Here is a 21,185-nt window from a genome sequence, read left to right on the forward strand (position 1 = left end):
CTACTGTAAATGTTTTGACTTGCTGTTCTTTAATATGGAGATGTTGCATTTTGTATAATTCTGAACAAAGAATTTTTTTAATACAGGTAACACCATACTTTTGTGATGTAATGTACATGTTTTGACTTGCTGTACTTAAATAAAGGAGACGTTGTGTGTTTTAACTTTTATTAATAAAGAAATGTTTTAACTTACTGTACACACGGGACCTGCACAATTCCAGTCCCCGAGGGCCGCAAACAGGCCCGGTTTTCAAGGTTATCCTGAAAACCGGGCCTGTTTCCAGCCCTTGAGGACTGGAGTTGTGCAGGCCTGACTGACTGTTCTGCACACCATCCTACTGTAAATGTTTTCACTTGCTGTTCTTTAATAAAGAAGATGTTGTGTGTTTTAACTTGTATTAATAAAGAAATGTTTTAATTTACTATACACTCAGGACCTGCACAATTCCAGTCCCCGAGGGCCGCAAACAGGCCAGTTTTTCAAGGTTATCCTGAAAACCGGGCCTGTTTGCGGCACTCGAGGACTGGAGTTGTGCAGGCCTGACTGACTGTTCTGTACTGTACACCATCCTACTGTAAATTTTTTTACTTGCTGTTCTTTAATAAAGGAGATGTAGCAGTAAACCATACACCTGTTGATGTTTTGAATTGCTGTGCACTTAAAATGTTTTTACATTGTACAGTATTTGAAAATAAATGTTTTTGTACTTACTCCACCAATAAAAGAAAATTTTGATTTGTTTTAAATTGTTCCATTGTCTCCTTTTATACTGTAACAAAATACAGTGTTTCTAGAATGTACAGTACTGTCCAGGAATACTGTACTGTATACTGTAGGCATGCTCAGTACTGTACATCACAAGAGTATTAAAACAATACATACTGTACGGGTATAGAATACACATATGTACTGGAATACATGTAGAATAAATGCATAGTTTTTATTTTTTCGGGTTTATTATACAGTATATATAAAAAAAAGTATTGTATACAGTCTGAAAACATCAGCATACTGTTTCAGGTATTCTATCCTAATCATTAACAATGGCTACTAAACTGTGGAATCCGGTACGTGGTTTTTTAAATCCGATTCTGCAATGTGCAGGCATTGTTACACAAAGCGATATTATCCATCGAAATCCCTCCATTTGCTGTTGAGATGACAAAGTTTTCTTTTCTGAGGAAAATCAAAAATAAAAGTTTTACTGTAATGGTCAGTCCCCTAAAGAAGTTCCCAGTCAGTCCCACCAATAATTTTCTCGGGGGGCGTCTCCTGTTCACATGCGCATGCGCCTACCATCAATGTGATGACATGCATATGCGTTTCAAGAAGGTTCCAATGTTCATGCGCCTAGCTTTTCACCAATTGTGCAGTATCTACTGTAGAAACCGCTCAGCCAATGATATTGCTTACAGGAGAATCGCTTGACTTTTGAATCGCACTGATATTGATATTTTCAAAATAAAAAAAACAGAATAAAATACGACAACATTACTCACCATAGAATTTCCCAATCAGCTGGCGCCGGACCACTGCCAGTCCCGTATTCTTGATCATACACGTCGTTGACAGGTGACAGCGGGACTACTACACCTGTAGTCAGCTGATGAGGCTGGAAATCGCTTAGGTACATCAAAGCTTGCTCGAAACTATACGCGAAATCCGGCTCAAGCTGCAGGTATCCATGCGTGGACAGACAGCAAGGGTTGTCACTGACGGTCGGACCGTTATTGGAAGCCGGTGCTGGTGCTGGTGCATTGCTTGCCAGCGACTGTTGTTTCTTAGTTGGTTTAAACACGACCTTTCGCCTTTTGCCGTCTGCATGATCATAGATACAGGAAAAATCCAGTGATACACACCAATACCCTCCAATAAATTCGGGATCAATACGGAAAAAACATGGATCGCTACATAACTTTTTCCTTATTGCACGCTTACAAACTGGGGAAAATTTGTAAAAGTCATAGTGTCATATTCTCTAGCCTGCTGTACCCATGCTTGGCCACCGGGACTGCTGCCACTCTCAATGTCTTGTTCTACCCTGTAGTACCTAAACTTGTCCACCGGGATTGCTTCTGCTAAACTAAGGAACATTCCAGACTCTGATACCTGACACCTCTGCACCTGTGCTCCACCTCCCAGCCTGCCTATATAAACCTCCCATTCCTGTTCCTCCCTTGCCTCTGTTTCAGGTCAGACTCCTATGCACATGCCTCTGATCCTGATCTGTTCCTGTACCTGTATTTGAGTCTGTTCGCAGTAAGGCCCTTGCTGGTAATCTGGCTTGTCCCTGTTTGTTCCCGTTCTCAGTCCCTGCTCCCAGACCTGTCCCTGCTCGCCTGTCCTGTTCCAGTCTCCTCGTTGCCGACCTCTGCTTGTTATCTGACTTCGCTACCTGCCGCCTGCCTCGGACCCCTGCTTGTTACCTGACTTCGCTATCTGCCGCCTGCCTCTGATCTCTGCTTGTGACCGATACTACGCTCCTGCTGTTCTGGCCACCGAGATCCTACCCGCCACAGGAGTCTCTCGTGACACATAGTTTTTGATAAAATACTGATAAATTTGAACAACTGTTGCCATCTTATTATCTGTTGCATTAATCGCGGCCCATATTAAATAAGCGTACGTTCTGTCGGGTTTTTGGAACACGGGCTGCACTTGTACACTCATGGCGGGATGCTCAGCTCAGGACAATAACCAGACCGGAAACGGTGCTTGTCTTTTTTTATTATGAGAAGCCTAAATTGATACATTATTGTAATCTCTTCCTTCAGTCCCAAGGCCAATTTACAATAGACCACTGTGGTATTAAACGAAACACCTGCAAGTCGACACATTACTGAAGCGCATGCGCATTACAATTCATGAATATCTGCCATCTGGCGGACACGCGAAGAATTGCAACCAATTAATTCCGAACCATTCTCAAAAAACACATCAACCACGGCTGTGAATGCAACATGAATGCGGTATGAATGCGGTGAAGTCCGAAGCATTCGAAAAAAAATCCCGGAAAAATGCGGTGATGTTGGAGAATAAAAGGGGCCATAGCAGTATAAGAAATGTAAAGGATGTACATTTAATTAACAAACACAAAGTGTATAAAGGATTTTCTATCTAGTGTTGATGGGAAAAAATATGATCATTTGATAATATCAAAGATTTTACTTAAAATTATACCGCTGTTTATTTGTTCATGCAATAAGTACTAGGTGGGTCAACCCATTAGTAAACTTAAAGCTAGGATAGCTGAACATATTAAGAATATAACTATTGAGTTAGAGACACACCGTGTATCCAAGCACTTTAAACATACACACAATCAAATGTATGGGTATTGATATAGTTAGTCCAACTAGTAACGGTGAAGACAAATGAAAGCTATTTCCCAGTTAGTAACTGCTTGAATTTATACATTAAAAAGTTTGGCCACGGAAGGACTGAACATAGAAATTGATTCCGTTTCATTTTTATATTATTGTCTTTGTCCATTATTTCCACTGCAAGGTCCTTGTTGCATGAATTTTGTTCTAGATGATGACATCAACTGTATATTTAGTGTTTTACACTAATTTTTAATTGTATAGTCATTGAATCTCCTTGTCAAAATCCATTTGATTGTCATATATTTAATGAAAGGTGTCTTATACTGATTGTATATTTTTCTAACGTGTAACATTGATTTATAATTTGTCTTTTGTAAGAATATAGAGTACCAAAATATATCTTATTGCTTTATTAGCATTTTTTTTTTTTTTTTTTCAAACATTTTTATTGTTTTCTGACAGGGGTACATTCACATCACATGGTTGTTTATAGACAGTAAACTTAATTAACATATACATTTAAAAGTGAACAACCCGAAGCATCTCAAGGTTGATTGATCGAGAAGAGGCGATCTGCCCCTAGTATTTTGTAACCTCCTATGCATTTAGATTCTACTATGTAGATCCCGTCCGGGATTTTTATTAGCATTTTTAAGTATGCACTGTAGCTTTTAGGATTTGATTAACTCTGTGCTAGGTGAGAGTATTTAAGGGATAGTTGGAGCAGCCTCCATTGTCCCCCCTGAAGAAGCTGAGGCAAAACGTGTAGAGTGGCTTTCATAGCAGGACAGAGGACAGAAGTAGAGGCAAACCATTGTGAAACAGAAGTTTGGAAATCCCATGACACGGAAACCAGACACCATAGCGGTGAGATAGAGATACAAACTTGCTCTGAGTCTCTGTAACTCGACGCATTTTGTTTTATGTACCTTGTGAGTGCACGGTGCCAGTCTTATCTTTTTTTTTTTTTTATGTAATTCATTACATTGTATTATGCTATTTACATTATTCTCTATTCTGCTTCTCTCAATGTTCTTTGGATCCATTCCTGAGATATATTCAGGGTCGCATTGGTGACAAGGCTGGAGTCCATTAGTCCATTCATCATCCACTATTTCACACTTTATTAAGAATGTATCTTGTGAGTTACAACCCTTTGGAGTGGGGAAACCCCCTTTCCTTTTAAAATCACACTATTTTCCTTTTGCGCTACTGGGTTTTTCTTTTTTGAACTTGTGTTTTTTCACACTGAATGAGAGTGACACAGCTAGCTGCAGGGAAAGAGTGTTGATATATTTTGGATCATTATTATTTGCTTATATACATGAGCCAGATGATTAGTTTGTTTTCCACTTTCTGGAATATTATGACCAACCATGCCAGCATTTTAAATAAGTCCAATGGAAAAGTCATGGTATACTGTAGTCCCTTATGTTAGTTACCATTGTTGCAAATGACATAAGCAACATTTTTATGATCAGTTCCATCCATGATTTCTTCTTATAGGAGGGAATATACTGATCGTCAAATATTATGTTTCTATAGACACAACAGTACTAACAAGCTAAACTTCCTAAGTTGGTAAAATGCTAAATATTGGGCATCACATGAGCCCCTCTTGTGCCTCTAACCAAACATGCTCCATACTGAATATCTGATAGTCATATTATAAAGTTTACCTCTTTGGATAGAAATTCTAGAACTCATAAAAGATATAACAGGTTTGGAAATAGATTTGGATAATTTGATAACAATTTTTCTTAGCAAGCTAATATCATATAATAAACACCATAATAAACTAGCAATACACCTGCGTGTACAGTTGTGATGAGATAATCAATTGCTTGGGTGTGGAGACAAATGATACATTTAACCAAGTTTTATTAAGATATCAGGAAACCTTACATTGGAAATGCTTCTAGGTTTTGAATATTAATATTTTTGTTTCTGTATTTCTGCCATACCTGATGAAAGACTCTGAGAGGCTCGAAAGCTTGTAACATATCAATTACTTCTTGGTCCAATAAAAGGTATCCTAGCACCTACTCCCTCTCCCTCGTTTGTTACTACTCTAGATTTTGAAGTGATATATTGGAGAAATGTAACATTTTATGGGACATGTTTAATTTCCTATAATGGTCTTACAGATAGTGATATATTTACTAAGCAGTGTTTCATTAAATGAGCCTTTTGGCTTAGTGTAATTAATTAAATGTGGCTGGTAGTTCTTGCAATGAAGAAACATTACCCCTGTATTCTAACAGGAAAAGGGAGACCAAAATGCGCACCAGCAAAAACGGAGCAGGAAGGACCCAAACGAAAAAATGATTAAAAGGGCACTTTAATGTGACAAGAGACCCATCCAACGCGTTTCGAACGTCACAGCGTTCTTTTTCAAGGATAAAACACAATGTAATAACATCCATTAAATACCCTCTTACCTGTGGGCCGTTTCGCGCCAAAAAACGGAACCTGATGACGTCATGACGCTACGCGTGTCATCGCGCATGCGCAGAGCGACCAAGTGCCGTTCTAAGGGCAAAAGAAGTCCCACAGGCAGTGGCCTTTTGGCTTAGTGTAATTAATTAAATGTGGCTGGTAGTTCTTGCAATGAAGAAACATTACCCCTGTATTCTAACAGGAAAAGGGAGACCAAAAAGCGCACCAGGAAAAACGGAGCAGGAAGGACCCAAATGAAAAAATGATTAAAAGGGCACTTTAATGTGACAAGAGACCCATCCAACGCGTTTCGAACGTCACAGAATTCTTTTTCAAGGATAAAACACAATGTAATAACATCCATTAAATACCCTCTTACCTGTGGGCCGTTTCGTGCCAAAAAATGGAACCTGATGACGTCATGACGCTACGCGCGTCATCGTGCATGCGCAGAGCGACCCAGTGCCGTTCTAAGGGCAAAAGAAGTCCCACAGGCAGTGTGGCCATATTGGTTAAGGGCATGCAATAGAGTATCACAGACCCACTGAATGCAATAAACATCCCCATGACGTACTGCGCATGCGCATCACAGTGATGCAAGTATCAAAAAAACTAAAATCAGAAAATTAAGAAAAAATAGAAAAAAGGGAGGGGAAAAGCATCCTATTCATAAGGGAAAATATAAAAACAACAATGAAGTAGCTGACATCTTAAGCTAACACATAAAGGGAGAAATAGGGGTATAAAACATATAGCCACGAATTTACAAAAAAATGTGATGAAAATGAAATGAAAATTTAATGTAAATTTTAGGTTGTATATATTGTCATTAAGATAAGAAACAAAGGCGTGAAGTGTAGTGACATCCCCTTTCCAAATAATAATTAAATCATCCACAAACCTTTTATAAAAAACAAAAGATATGTGGGTAGAACGATTAGAGCTCTTAAGGTTAGGATGTTAGAGCATCTAAGGCTCATAAGATTGAAAGACACTAATCATCCTGTTTCCAAATACTTCACAGAATGTGGTCAGGGAGGAACAAGGAATTTTTCCTTCCTGGGAATTGAATTAGTTAACTGTAAATCCAGAGGAGGTGATCATGTCAACCTTCTGAACCATAGGGAGGCGTATTGGATCTTCATCCTCCAAAGGCGCTTCCCTATGGGTCTGAATATTGACTGGCAGCTAACCCATTTTTTGTAATATGCTATTTTATATAAGTCAATTTTGCTTATTAATAAATTCTGAATATTGACTGACCCATTTTTTGTAATATGCTATTTTATATAAGTCAATTTTGCTTATTAATAAATTCTGAATATTGACTGGCAGCTAACCCATTTTTTGTAATACGCTAATTTACATAAGTCAATTTTGCTTAACGATAAATGGATTGATCAAATTATCCCTGAAAAGTTTCATATAGTATTTAATACACTTGTTTTTTTTATGTTTTGTGTTCATTTTAGCTTTACTATACAATGTTTTACATGTACTATATTTGGACACATTTCCCTGGTTCCTAGGTTCTAGATTATACAGTATATGTTATATATTATTCATGTTTTTACATGTTTCTTCATGTTATTTAGATGCTTCTAATTATTCAATTTTTTTGTAAATTCGTGGCTATATGTTTTCTACCCCTATTTCTCCCTTTATGTATTAGCTTAAGATGTCAGCTACTTCATTGTTGTTTTTATATTTTCCCTTATGAATAGGATGCTTTTGCCCTCCCTTTTTTCAATTTTTTCTTAATTTTCTGATTTTAGTTTTTTTGATACTTGCATCACCGTGATGCGCATGCGCAGTGATTAGCACTGCGAGTATACGTCATGGGGATGTTTATTGCATTCAGTGGGTCTGTGATACTCTATTGCTTGCCCTTAACCAATATGGCCACACTGCCTGTGTGACTTCTTTTGCCCTTAGAACGGCACTGGGTCGTTCTGCGCATGCGCGATGACGCGCGTAGCGTCATAACGTCATCAGGTTCCGTTTTTGGCGTAAAACGGCCCACAGGTAAGAGGGTATTTAATGGATGTTATTACATTGTGTTTTATCCTTGAAAAAGAACACTATGACGTTCGAAACGCGTTGGATGGGTCTCTTGTCACATTAAAGTGCCCTTTTAATCATTTTTTCGTTTGGGTCCTTCCTGCTCCGTTTTTGCTAGTGCGCTTTTTGGTCTCCCTTTTCCTGTTATTGCATATCTGTAGCTGCACAGCTTGCCTAACTACTACCAGGATGTGAGTATTGCTGATTTTCAGGGGAACCTGCCGATGAGACTGAGGGTGAGTGGGCTTGTACCATCTACCACCTGTCTTCAGGATAGTACCCATACTATTGCACATTAAGTACTATATTATTCTCATTAGTATCCTGGTTTAGTGGTTTGGCTTATTTTATTAATTGCACCTGCATTTGAGCGCTTTAGCCTACTTTCCATACCCCTGTATTCTAATACTTGAATATAACTTCATGGTCTTTTCCTTGCTCAGTAAACATGCTTTCATATCATAGTTCCGCATTCAATTGTATTAGAAAGAATAATCTTTTATCAAATACTGTAGCATTCATGCAAGCATAAAGTGATGTTAATGGTCCTATTGAAATATAGTGCATCAAATATCCGACTAGCACCCTATCTATCCACCTTTAAGACCCACCTTAAAACACACTTCCTTAACAAAGCAAATGAGTAGCTCCGTGGTTGATACTATAAACTTCTTACATAGATCTTGGTCCCTTGCAGACGCATTTATCAGAGCACCTTCCTACTGTCTCTGTACGTTCCTCCTACTTACCAATTAGATTGTAAGCTCTTTGGGTTAGAGGCTTCTTTTACTAAATGTCACTTTTATGCCTGAAAGCACTTCTTCCCATTATGTGTTATTTGTATTTGTTATTTATATGATTATCACGTATATTACTGCTGTGAAGCGCTACGTACATTAATGGCGTTATATAAATAAAGATATACATACATACATACATACAAAAGCATATACAGCTCAACCCCGTTATAACGCATTGCTTGGGGTCCAAAAAATCACATCACGATATTAGCGGATCGCGTTCTAAATAATGTTCAATTGTATGCATTATACAATTAAGTATTTAAGAAACCAATAATCGTGTTATAAAATATTCATCAATACGAAAATTGGGAGCCACGCTTGCATCGCGTTATAAACGGATTCGCATAGTAACAGATCATGTTATAACAGGGTTGAGCTATATATTTTTCGTTCTCATATTGCAGTTTAAAGTTCTAGTATCCACATAAGTACTTGAGAAATACAGATTACTTGAAGTCTATTATACTTTTTAGTGAACCAAAAAGAATGTTCTTCACAAATGTAACAGTGTACGAGAAGCTTTCAAAACATCACGTTTTAGATTATACAGTACGTTATCCATGTCTCAGAAATGTTAATTAATGTCAATGCATTATGTATTTTTACTGGTTGAAAAGCATCTATTTAAATTCACACCCATCTTGAACTTTTCACTAGCAGCCTCAAAAAGTCAATGAAAACATGATTTTGTGAATTCATTGCCCTTTATGTTAATAAAAGAAAACATAAAAAATGCATTTGTTCCAGTGAATAAAAGAAAATCTCTTTATTGCACCTATTGCATCTACTTTTATTACCATTTTTTTCAAGGTTTGTAGAAATAGATTTTATATTCTTCCAAGTATATTTTTTTCCCAAAACATAATCTTGCTACGGTTAGTAATAATGAATGGTACAGTATGTGTGGATTGTTCTACCCAGGACATGTAGCATATAGAAAGAAAAAAAATAATGTTGAGATTCTCACCTAAATTTGAATGGAAGTTAATTCGGGGTTGTCCATTGCAGATGTTAGTAATTCTCTACCATTAATGCTAACAAGGGTAGGTACAGTATCTGTAACGATGCGCTCACCACAAACAAGGGAAATAGGGAAATTTGCAGCACTAGGGAAAATGAATAACCTGACTCCTGACCTGTGAACAGAAATTTTAATAAGCAAAGAACTAACAGACTGGGTGGAGTTTTTACCCAAACTAATATGGTAGCTGGCCTCATGGACTGTTCTGGTTCTTATCAGTTCTGGATCTGAACCTGACTCCTCTGTGCACCCCTACAGGTTTACGAGGAGTACTGCAGGAGGGAATCATGACAGTATCCCTCCCTGTCCGGCTCTTAGGGAGTTTACATCAGTGTCTGTATTATTGGCTACTCAGGGTGCATTGTCTTATTCAGAGTGCAGGCGTCCTGCAGGCTGGGCTGTGGTAAGCAATGATGGGCGCCAGAAACTTTATTCATTCAAACAGTAGCCTTTTTATCCTTTAGACACAGTCTCACATTTATTATATACAATGCATCTTGCATATCCAATGGGGTGTCTTTGTGGCTATACTATTTGTATTGCTTCCATAGCTGCCCCTATCTTGGTCTGCTAGAGGCTTTATGATTTTTATGTTACCTATAGATTTCCCTCTGCTCTATAAGGCTCGTATGTCCACTGAGCCCTTGGCAGGCCTCATACTACACCCTCTGTGATCCGCTTTTCTGTCTTGGGGGCAGGATGACACAAAGTAGCCTTCTATGTGTAAGCCAGCTATGGACCCTCCAATTGGGCTTAGGGACCGTAAATTGCGACGCCCCTGCTGTGCAAAGGCTGTCTCTATGTGAACCTGGAGAGTGGTATGGGAACATCTCTTTGGGATGCTATCTAACAGAATACTTTCCCTAGCAAGAAGGCAGCAAAAGTGAATCCTTACCCTATTCTAAACATAGAAACTTATGTACACTATTCATAGTGAGATACGTCTTCTTCAACACCTCCTGGATCTGAGTTCCAGAAGCTTTCCCAATTCCTATTTATATCTAAGCTTGTTGTCACTGTCTCCAGGCAGAAGGGGTCAGGGCTTAAGCTCTGCTTATTCTCCCCATCACCAAGTGATGGGAAGGGGCATGTGGGCCCACACACCCCTTACAGCCCTAGTAATGAAAAAAAGGGCAGTTACATGTATTATAGAGGGGCATTGCTGCTTTATATGGTAATATATATATACAGTATATTTGTATATTTTAGATTTACAGCATACTGTACCATGTATTCGTGAATATAGCACACATAGGGATAGACGTATGATGTAAAAAAAGGATACATTGGAAGAACAAATCCCTTTCCACATAGAGATGTTTATCTGCTTGTTTTCATGTGTCAGAAAAGTCAACTAATGTATATCAATTTAAAAACGAGAAACTTTTTTTTAGTTTTGCAGTGACTGCACTGTCATGGCTTATTAAATAGATAGATGCAGCTGAGATGACTCATTAGAACTGCCATCATTATAAATTACCTTTGAATGCATGATGTTAATGTTAATTTTGTTATGATATAATTGTCTTACTGGTACTATGTTGTTATTATTACACAATGATTGACCATTTTCATGCTAGTTTCGGTACTACTGTAGGAACATCAGGGGTAATACCTTTCTAAAGGCCCATCATTTAAAGTCATTAATATTTTTACATTACCCTTGTATTTAGAAGATAGTGAGATAAATCACAAATAAAAAAAAATCATTGGTAGATACCATATAAATGTAAATGATCAGTAAAATAATACAGATGCAGTCAGATTAATCTCCGCCCTGCACTTGCTGTGGGAGAACCGCAGCCCGAGTGTGGCCTAATCACAGCCAAGTGCAGAGTAGGGAGGAATTTTCCATCAGCATTAACACATGAGACTCCCATTCAGAAGCAGGGTCTGTGTTAATCCTTATGGGCAATTAGTCTACTGAGTTTTTGGCCATGGGAAAACCGAGATCTTGACGGGTCCAGCTGCATTTCAGCTGCAGTTTCCTTGAGGCAAACTTCTAAATGAATCTGGCTGCCTCTGTATTTATAAAAAACCAGAGACATAACATTAAACAGGATCCCTAACACTAATATAGATTCTTAATAACCTATTAGTGTTAGGGACCCTTGAAACGTGGTCTGCCGTGCAGTTGGCTCAGGGGCTTACAACAATTTGGCCAAAATGTTAAACTAAAAGACCATTTTATTTATTAGTTATCTATACATGTATATTTAGGCACTGTACCGTGTATAAGTTTTACTGGATGTGCACTGAGCTTTGTCTGTGTTTTATGTTATGTCTCTGGTTTTAACTATATATATTGCCATGCTCAGTAGCACTCCTCTGTGAAACTTATATGCTTATATATATGTTGTGGTTATTTTGGGGGTTCAATATGATCTTGTAGGTGTTCTGTATGCCTCTGTATTTATCATATGGAAAAAAAAATCAAAAACATACCAAATTTGAAACAGATACTGTAGTGGAGTACTGTATAAATGTAATATGTATGGGGTGTGTTTGTGTGTGTTTTTAATAGGTATTGGGGGGGGGGGTTGGTGTATTTTTAATGTATTGGTGGGGGGTGGGTTTATTTTTAATATGTGTTGGGGAGGTGTATTTTTATGTGTTGGGGGTGTAATTTTAATAATTATTGGGGGGTGGGTGTATTTTTTAATATGTACTCATGGGTTGGGTGTATTTTTAATATGTCTTGGGGTGGGTGTATTTTTAATATGTATTGGGGGTTGGTGTATTTTTAATATGTATTGGGGGTGGTTGTATTTTTAATATGTGTTGGGGGGTGAGTGTATTTTGAATATGTTTAGAGGGTGTGGGGGTATTTTTAATATGTATTGGGGGGTGAGTGTATTTTTAATATGTATTGGGGTGGGTATATTTGTAATATGTTTTGGGGGGGGTGTATTTTTATTATGTATTGGGAGTTGGTGTATTTTTATTATGTATTGAGGGAGGAGGTGTATTTTTATTATGTATTAGGGGGTGGGTGTATTTTTAATATGTATTGGGGGTTGGTGTATTTTTTTATGTTTTGGGGGGTGGGTATTTTTAATATGTATTGTGGTGGGTGTATTTAATATGTATGTGGTGGGTGTATTTTTAATATGTTTTGGGGGTGGTGCATGTATTTCTAATATGTATTGGAGGGGTGGTTGTATTTTTAATATGTTTTGGGAGGGTGGGTGTATTTTATTATGTATTGGGGAGGTGGGTGTATTTTAATATTTATTGGGGTGGGTGCATTTTGAAAATGTATTGGTGGGTGTATTTTTAATATGTATTGGGGGTGGGTGTATTTTTTAATATGTTTTCGGGGGTGCGTGTATTTTTAATATGTATTGGGTGGGTGTATTTGTATATGTATTTGGTGTGTATTTGTAATATGTATTGGGGCTGGGTGTATTTTTAATATGTTTTGGGAGTGTGGGTGTATTTTTATTATATATTTGGAGGGGGTGTACTTTTATTTTGTATTGTGGAGGGGGGTGTATTTTTATTTGTATTGCGGGTTGTATTTTTATATGAACTCCAGAAACCAGGGTGTGCAGCGCACAGCAAACAAGGAGAGCAGGTCTTGCATTAAAAAGTCCTTTATTGGGGAATCATATGGTGTGGAACAGCAGCAAACCTTCTACGCGTTTCGTTCGGATGAACTTTATAAAGAAGTGCTGTCTGTTGTATGTGCAATCATTTAAATGCAGCTGACTGCCGTATTTTCACGCCACTGGTGACGTCACTGAGCAATAGGGAATACGAACGCAACTTTTTATTGCAAGACCTGCTCTCCTCGTTTGCTGTGCGCTGCACACCCTGGTTTCTGGAGTTCCTATCCTACTTCAGCTGCACGCTCTGGAAGGGAGACCCTGGGAGAGGCAAGACTGTGAGTACATACCTGGGGCTTACACGATGAGGAAAGGGGGGTTGTCCTTTGGCAACCTACCCCGACCTTCAGGGTACCTTATGCCCTCTTAAGGCTTAGTACTGCTACTGTACAATTGATCATACCCAGCCTACATCCCTTCCATCATATACAGCCCAAGCACTTTGAGCACCATTTCACAAACAAAACTGTATTTTTATATGTATTGCAGAGGGTTGTGTATTTTTATATGTATTGCGGAGGGGGTGTATTTTTATATGTATTGTGGAGGGGTGTGTATTTTTATATGTATTGGGGGGGTTGTATTTTTATATGTATTGGGGGTGTATTTTTATATGTATTGGGGGTTTATTTTTATATGTATTGGGGGGTTGTATTTTTATATGTATTCGGGGTGATTATATGTGTTTTTTGGGGGTATGTATTTGGGGTGTGGGGCGTTTGTATGTACAGTATTTAGGGGGGTGGGTTTTTTTGGTATGTATTTTGTGGGGGGGATTGAGTGAGAGTGGAGTAAATATCGGAAGGTGGGAGCGAGTGAGAGAATAGAGGGGGAGGGAGGGAGGAAAAGAGGGAGAAAACGTGAGACGCAGGGGTGAGAAATATATGCGAGGCGTGGGGGGGGGAATTGAGTGAGAGTTGGGTAATTGATGGGGAGACAGTGAGAAGGGGTGAGTGAGAAAGAGGGAGTGAGACGGAGGGGAGAGAAATACCTGGAAAGAGGGGGGAAATAGAGGGGGCTCGTGAGGTGTGAAATGGTGGGGGGGGGGCACGTGACACGGGGGATGGGGTGGCCCTTGACATAACTCTAATCCTGGGTCCTGGGAAATCTGTATGCGGCCCTGGTCACAGGCAATGGTCGAGGCAGGTGGCAGAGTTTCAAGGTCAGGGTAATAGGCTAGAAACAAGGCAGGGTGAAGATCTACAGGAGCCTGACAGAAACTATGCTCTGGCAACATCCTGGAGGAAGTCCTGCCTCTTTATAGGCAGGATGCCAGTGACCAAGATAGCCCCTACAGCCTCAATGTGAGCGGGAATAAAGAAGTGCCAAGGAACAAAATGGACGTTGCTGCTTCAGTGTGAGTGCTGATGGCGCCGAAGCCTCATAGTTAGCCTGTTAGTGTCTATTAATCATAATGTAGAATGTATTAATAATGTGAAAAGCATCTCTCTCCTTAGCAATAATCTTATTTCAGGGTCTGGATGGGACAAGTAATGAATAATAAAGAGCATTATCCTGAAATAACGTGACCTTAGCCCTATGCTAATGAGCTCAATTACAATTGTTATTTTTGCATATGATATACGTTAGTGAATAAGGCTCAGGGAAAATAACGTCCATTCCTGTTTTTGGTATTGTCATGTCATTTACTCTGATTTATCAGAGCTTAATAAATCTGGACCTCACAGGTTAACAGAATGACCTAGAATTAATAAACTTTGATCACTAACATTTATTCCAATTAAAAAACTAAAAGGTGTGCTATGGTTTATCACTACTTAATAAACATGGGTAATTTACCTACATTATAAAAAAAACATTATAGGTAATGTTTACTCTGTGGTGCAAAACCGTAAGGCACTACTCTATGGGCCATTTAGTAAAATGGATCATAAGTCGTCTCAGCAATATTGATTAATCAGGGATAAGACACCTTCCGGCATGCAGACCCATAAAACCATTCAAGTGAATGGGCTACAAGGAGCTTCCGGCCTAGAAGGTGTCTCATTGAGTACACTAGGGAAATACGTCCCTTTCTGCTCCTTTCAAGTCAATTGACCACTCACTTGGAATAGCACATATTGGTCCTTAAATAAAACGTAAAGATATAAAAGTTAAATGTTCTTACCACTGAGATGAACTAAAAAAGTGCTAAAGTAGATAGCCTGCACTCCTGATACATATACTGTACCTACAGTATTTTATAACACAATAAATCACATGTAAATGTTTTTATATATTTTATTTTATTGGATATGACTAGAGACGGGAATTAAATAGAAATAGCCGTGTTAGTCCAGTTGCAATAGTGCAGAGTAAATTACCTTTTTTATTTGAACTAACAATTGAAATGATAAGACAAGCTTTCGAGAGTTCTATTCTCTTCTACAGGTCAAGGAATATTGATTAAAAAAGATTCAATTAGTTTAAAACAGATGTAAAATTGAAGATAAGAATCTAAGGCAGATGATGTAGGAAAGGAATGGCAGAGGGAACAGTAATACATAAATAGACAGGGCAATAAATGGATAAACGGGACAGTGAGATATAGGAACAAGCATCCATCTGCAGTATGAAGGGGGTATGGGTACAGGGGGGGGGAAGGATACATTGTAAAATTAACAGAGAGGCAGGGAGACAAATTATAAAACAGTCTGATAGTGTGTAAGAAACCTCTTATTAGCATTAAGTCCTCTTTTTTAGAGAGTGATCCTTTGAAGTTAAAATATTTCCCGATCTTCAGTGTTTAACAATCCTTTGAGGATTTGGATTTTTAAATAATTTATTAAATAATCTGGCTGTGAGAAGTGGTGTCCCAGTGGAGTGCAATATCCCACTTCTTCATGGTGTGTTATTGTTTGTGTCGGTTCATTCTGGTTTGAAGTTTTGGGCTGGTTTCACCAATTTAGGATCATTGGTCACATTTGCTGCATTGAATCATATATACCACATTCCTGGATGTGCAGCAGTATGGCCCTTTAACATTGAGTGTTCCATGTTTGTAACTGACTGCAGGATCTTGGCATATGCTGTATGTTTGCAGCTTGTGGTGTTGCATGGGTTTGTTTCATTCTCAGCATCCTTGTGTTCTCTGATTAACTTCTGTCAGATTTGTTTTTTAACCCAAGATGTTGAGATTTTTAAATGTGAACTTTTTAAAAAGTTAATTTTTTTTGAAGTTCGATAAAAAACCGTAAAATGTTGCTACAGTATCTTGGGGGAAAAAGTTTGCGCATCTGTAAATATCACATCAACTTCAGATTTTAATCTTAGCTTTTTAGTTAAAAAATGCCTGACAATATCCATAAAAGAGTTCTTGCAAAAAGTATCATTTCGGTACAGATGTAGCAGGCTTTATTTCTCCCATTATCACCCAATATTACGATAGCTCACAGCTCTATTCATGCAAACGTAACCAGTATCAACAATGCATGATTTTGCATACAATTGTAGTGCAATCAAATATACTTTTAATACTTATCAAGTGAAACTATTCAGAGAAAAACACCTTTGTTTACTCTTCTTTATTGGAATGTGATTTATTATTCTGAGTATCATCAGACTTACTGTGTAACCTATTTACAATTTTTATTTTTGCTTAGGTAACTATGGAGAAAGGGGTATGGAAGCATTCAAAGACATGTCAGCCAAGGATGGTATCTGCATTGCTCATTCATACAAGATTTACAGTAACGCTGGAGAACAGAGTTTTGACAAGTTATTAAAGAAGTTACGGAGTCATCTACCCAAGGCCAGAGTGGTTGTTTGCTTCTGTGAGGGAATGACTGTAAGAGGGCTTTTGATGGCTATGAGACGCCAGGGGCTGGTTGGAGAGTTCCTTCTGCTTGGAAGGTGAGTAATTCCTTATTAAAAGCCACAAAAAGAGTTTGAACTACTGTATTGTACTTGCTAATTTTTTTCTGAGTAGCCAACATAATTTGAATGTTATACATTGAGACTCACCATTATATTATATATTGACCTCCTGTAGTACTTTTTTTTTTCTTCTATATTTCATTGCTTCATAATCACTAGTTCGGAACAGCCAATTATCACAGCAGAACTACTGTATATGGATATATTCTTACCACTGACTGTGCTGTGCAGGTGTCAGCTGTGAACAGAATAACAGATAAATATGTGTTTCATTCCTGTTTCTGACATACTTGCATATCCAAGGTTAGGCATTTCATTAAGAATCTGAATGTAAAAAGACTTGTTTTCTAAAAACGGAGGTTATATACTGTAATGATCTCTGCTACTTATAAAGTACTACAGTACTGTAGAACTTTAGATTCTAAAAAGATCTGATTAAAATAAAACATGAATGTTGTTTATTAAACTGCGATAGTACTGATCGGGCACTATCACACAGTAACTCCTATTGATTTCTGTGGGGACCATACTGTAATAGAGTAGAATTCGTTTTTATGTCAGGCAGCACAAACTACCTAATGAACCGCATCAGCTGATGTAGCTTGGTAATTATAATAGTTACAACATATTTGCATTAGCCGTTTATGGTCCTCTATATTGGAAACTGTTTTAGATATTTGTTTGACAGAAATTCTTGACCCCATTTTTCCACCGTGACTTTGTTTAAATGTAGTCCGAATGCAAAATAAACACTATTCACAGTATTTGGTATATTTGATATTTTACATTAACATTAAATAATAGTAGATATGTTAAAGTGATCAATTTGCTTTTTATGTAACCATATTAGTAATTGTACAGCTGCTTTCAATCCTCTTCTGTTCCATTTTATTACAATAACGGTAAACTACCGTTTAACACTATAAGGTGTTCTTATTTTGCACGCTTTGCTATGTTTATGGCATTACATACAATATCTCTTATTGATTTGGGGGTATTGTGGCCACATCGGATATACAGTATATTAATATAAATGTAACGGGTTTCCCCCCCCCAATCTCACATTGGCCCGGGTACTCTAGTAACCAACCCCCATTACATGTATGTGTCTGGTGGTGCACCTGCAGGCAACAGGGCTCCTGAGTCTCCCGCTTGATGGTATTAGGGGATGTCATCCAGACAGGCAGCTGAGGTAGTGTGTGCGAGTCCTACCTATATCCAGTGCAGCGCCTCCACCTTATCAGGATCTGTGCTTCTGCAGGGAGATGGTCCTGGTGAGGAACTCCTTCTTGGTGGTGCCATCCACTGCTGAGTAACTTCCCACTCACACAGTGGAGGTATATCCAAACAGGGCATCTTTATTGATGGTGGTATGGGCAAGCTGCCCCTCACAGCTAACAGCTCAGCCACTCATCTCTTTGTAGCACTCCCTTAGGAAGGTCCCTTCTCTAATAGAGCTGCTTTCCACCTATCCTCTCAGAGAGATTCCCCAGCTTCTCTGGCTGCTGTAAGCTCCTCTCTTGAGCTGCTTTGTCTCTCTCAGCTCCTCTAACTCTGCTTCGTCTGCTCACTGACTACAGCTAGCATGAGACACTGCAACATTGTTGCAGACCTTCACGTGCCTCTCAGTGAACAGAGGCAGCCCAACAACAGGAAACTGAACTCCTAACTTTAGGCAGTGCTGTGTCTTATATCACCCCCCAGAGAACAAACATGCTCTGTATCACTAAGTGGGAACACACTGCATGTTGTCACTTCCTTTGGGGACATATGACACCTCACCAGGGTGTGAGGGCAAACCTCATGATTGTTGCTGGCAATCCTGCATACTTACCAGGTTTACTGCCAGCATGAGAAAGAGATATGTACACCAATCTTAGACATGGCTAATTCTCCCCCTGGTGGAATCCCAACGGCCTTGCTTGTGACCTAAATTTGCAGAACCTTCCTTCAGGTAGCACTGCAAAACATAACAACACATTATTACAGTACATATATTTTCTTATAACCATAATAACAGACACATCCTAACGTAGATGTGTAACAACCAGAATTACCCCCTGCTGTAGTATCCATTACTGGTACCTCTATACCCTCTTAAGGTGGCTTACGTACAGCATGGTCCACTGGGCTTAGAGCATCAATGCTGCAACACTCTAGGTGACATACTGGACACCCACAATCAGCCCAAAATTCTGGCATGGATGCTAATGGACTGAAAGGATCATGCCCATACACCTCCCTAAGGCCACTCCTGGAGATGTAGCATATCCCCTCTTGACTACACCACGTCTCATTTAACCCGCCAGGATCCCAATTTTCTGCATCAAGGGAACCCATTTCTAACGTAAGTTCGCCCTCCCAGAAATGGTGAAAATTACGTACCCAATTTTGGCGATCCCTAATAACTCTTTCTGACAGTGAGGGCACATAGGGGGCTCCCCAGGCAATAGGCACCATATGAGCAACATTACCCAAATCCCCAGATGAAACTCCCAAAGTTCCTGGAGACCCAAAATTTGACCCAATGCTCTTAGAATCACATCCCACCCTAACAGTACGATTGTCTTCATTAGGGCTGTATAACATTCTTTGCATAGCCATTTTCCTCCCCGATCCCTCATCAGAGGTAAAACAGTCACCCCAGTCCAGATTTTCCCCTGTCCATTCTTCAAAAGTGGCTCGGGACTCCCCAGACAACCCTTGGCTAGACTGGGACCCGTAGGAAAAAGTGACAGGGGCAGGGATTTTAACTATGGCCGGGGGTTGGGCATAGGGAAACACTGCCGGCTACGACCCGCAACTTCTCGCTACCTTGCCCAGTACCATCGGACTGGCACTCCGGTTCACTCGCCTCCTTACTCCCAGGCTTCCGCAGGGCCTGCTGGCTCTTCTCGGACCCAGGCAACCGGGTACAGCTGCTTGGCCGAGAGGACACGGCCATCTCGCTGGACTCGCCGCCATCTTGCGTTGGGTTCCCAACCGGAACCTCTTCCTCCAGAATGACATCCGCCGCCAGAAGTGATAGTTCTGCTCTACGCTCCGTTTGGGCCTGGACTAGGCCTTTCTCCGCCGTTGCCACCACCAGAGCGTGTGGAGGGTACGGATGTATCTCACCGCTCCGTCGGCTTGGGATGGGTTCCTCTCCACCGTCTGTTCCGCTAGTCACCACGGCCGTGTGACTCCACCTCTCAGGTTGTTTCTGCACCGGCGACACGAGACTCCGCTCCGCCACTACACAGGTAAGTGCTGGTTCTTTTCCAACACCGCTGTAGTGGTCCGCCGGTAGGTGCATCACCACCGTCCTTGGGACTTTAACCTCTGCCTCGGAGGATATCACGATCGGATCCTCCGCAAGGTAGTCACCGGGTTCTTCTGTGATACAACCAGTGGATACAGGTACGAAGCTGGCGTGCTCCGATACCTCCACTGCGGTCGCGCTCTTCTCCGCCGATGGATCGCTTGGTTCCATAGATATCGGGGCATGTGATTCCTGCTCGGGAACCGGGTCTAAAATGTTCACTTGGGCACACGGGCCCTCCACAACCTCCACAGCTGAGGTAGGTGATTCTTTATCTCCAGCTTCACTGGTGTGGTCCGCCGGCTGGGGCATCACCAACTGGGAGTTGGGCGCGGGAGGCACTAAGTAACTTCTCCCTGAAGACAGCCTGAACTTCATCAGCGCTCATAGTGATATAGAGTCCCGACTTCTCCTCCTGGTGAACAGAAATGGCTGATGACTGCTCAAAACTCTCGCTCTCCCTGGTGAAGATTTGGGGAGGGTCACACAGATTCACATCATGGCCCCTAATTGGCTCTGAGTCCGTCACAGTCTCTGAGGGCGCGGCCACAGCTTTCACGCCATACCTCCCCGCAGGGTGTGGTTTTCCTTGTGGCACCAATCCCGGCCAACTTTCTACAATTTTAGCATTTGCAGAATTTTCTGCAACTGGCCCACGCGGTCTCCCAGGGAAGCGGGAACCACCATCTTGGATCGATCCGCCACCCCTATTCACAGTAGGGGTAATTTCATATTTCCGTATCTCAT

The 21,185-nt window shown here is 40.0% G+C and overlaps 1 protein-coding gene across 6 annotated transcripts in view; it reads left to right on the forward strand.

Annotated features, from left to right (window-relative positions):
- Positions 1-21,185, forward strand: part of GRM5 (glutamate metabotropic receptor 5) — a 494,822-nt gene that overhangs the window by 147,502 nt on the left and 326,135 nt on the right. For all 6 annotated transcript variants that reach the window (XM_075592557.1, XM_075592555.1, XM_075592556.1 and 3 more), the window contains exon 3: positions 16,864-17,113. In XM_075592557.1, the coding sequence (XP_075448672.1) occupies positions 16,864-17,113 (250 nt within the window). The remainder of the gene's footprint in view (positions 1-16,863; positions 17,114-21,185) is intronic.

This window comes from Ascaphus truei, chromosome 3 (assembly GCF_040206685.1).
Source record: "Ascaphus truei isolate aAscTru1 chromosome 3, aAscTru1.hap1, whole genome shotgun sequence".
Taxonomy (NCBI): domain Eukaryota; kingdom Metazoa; phylum Chordata; class Amphibia; order Anura; family Ascaphidae; genus Ascaphus; species Ascaphus truei.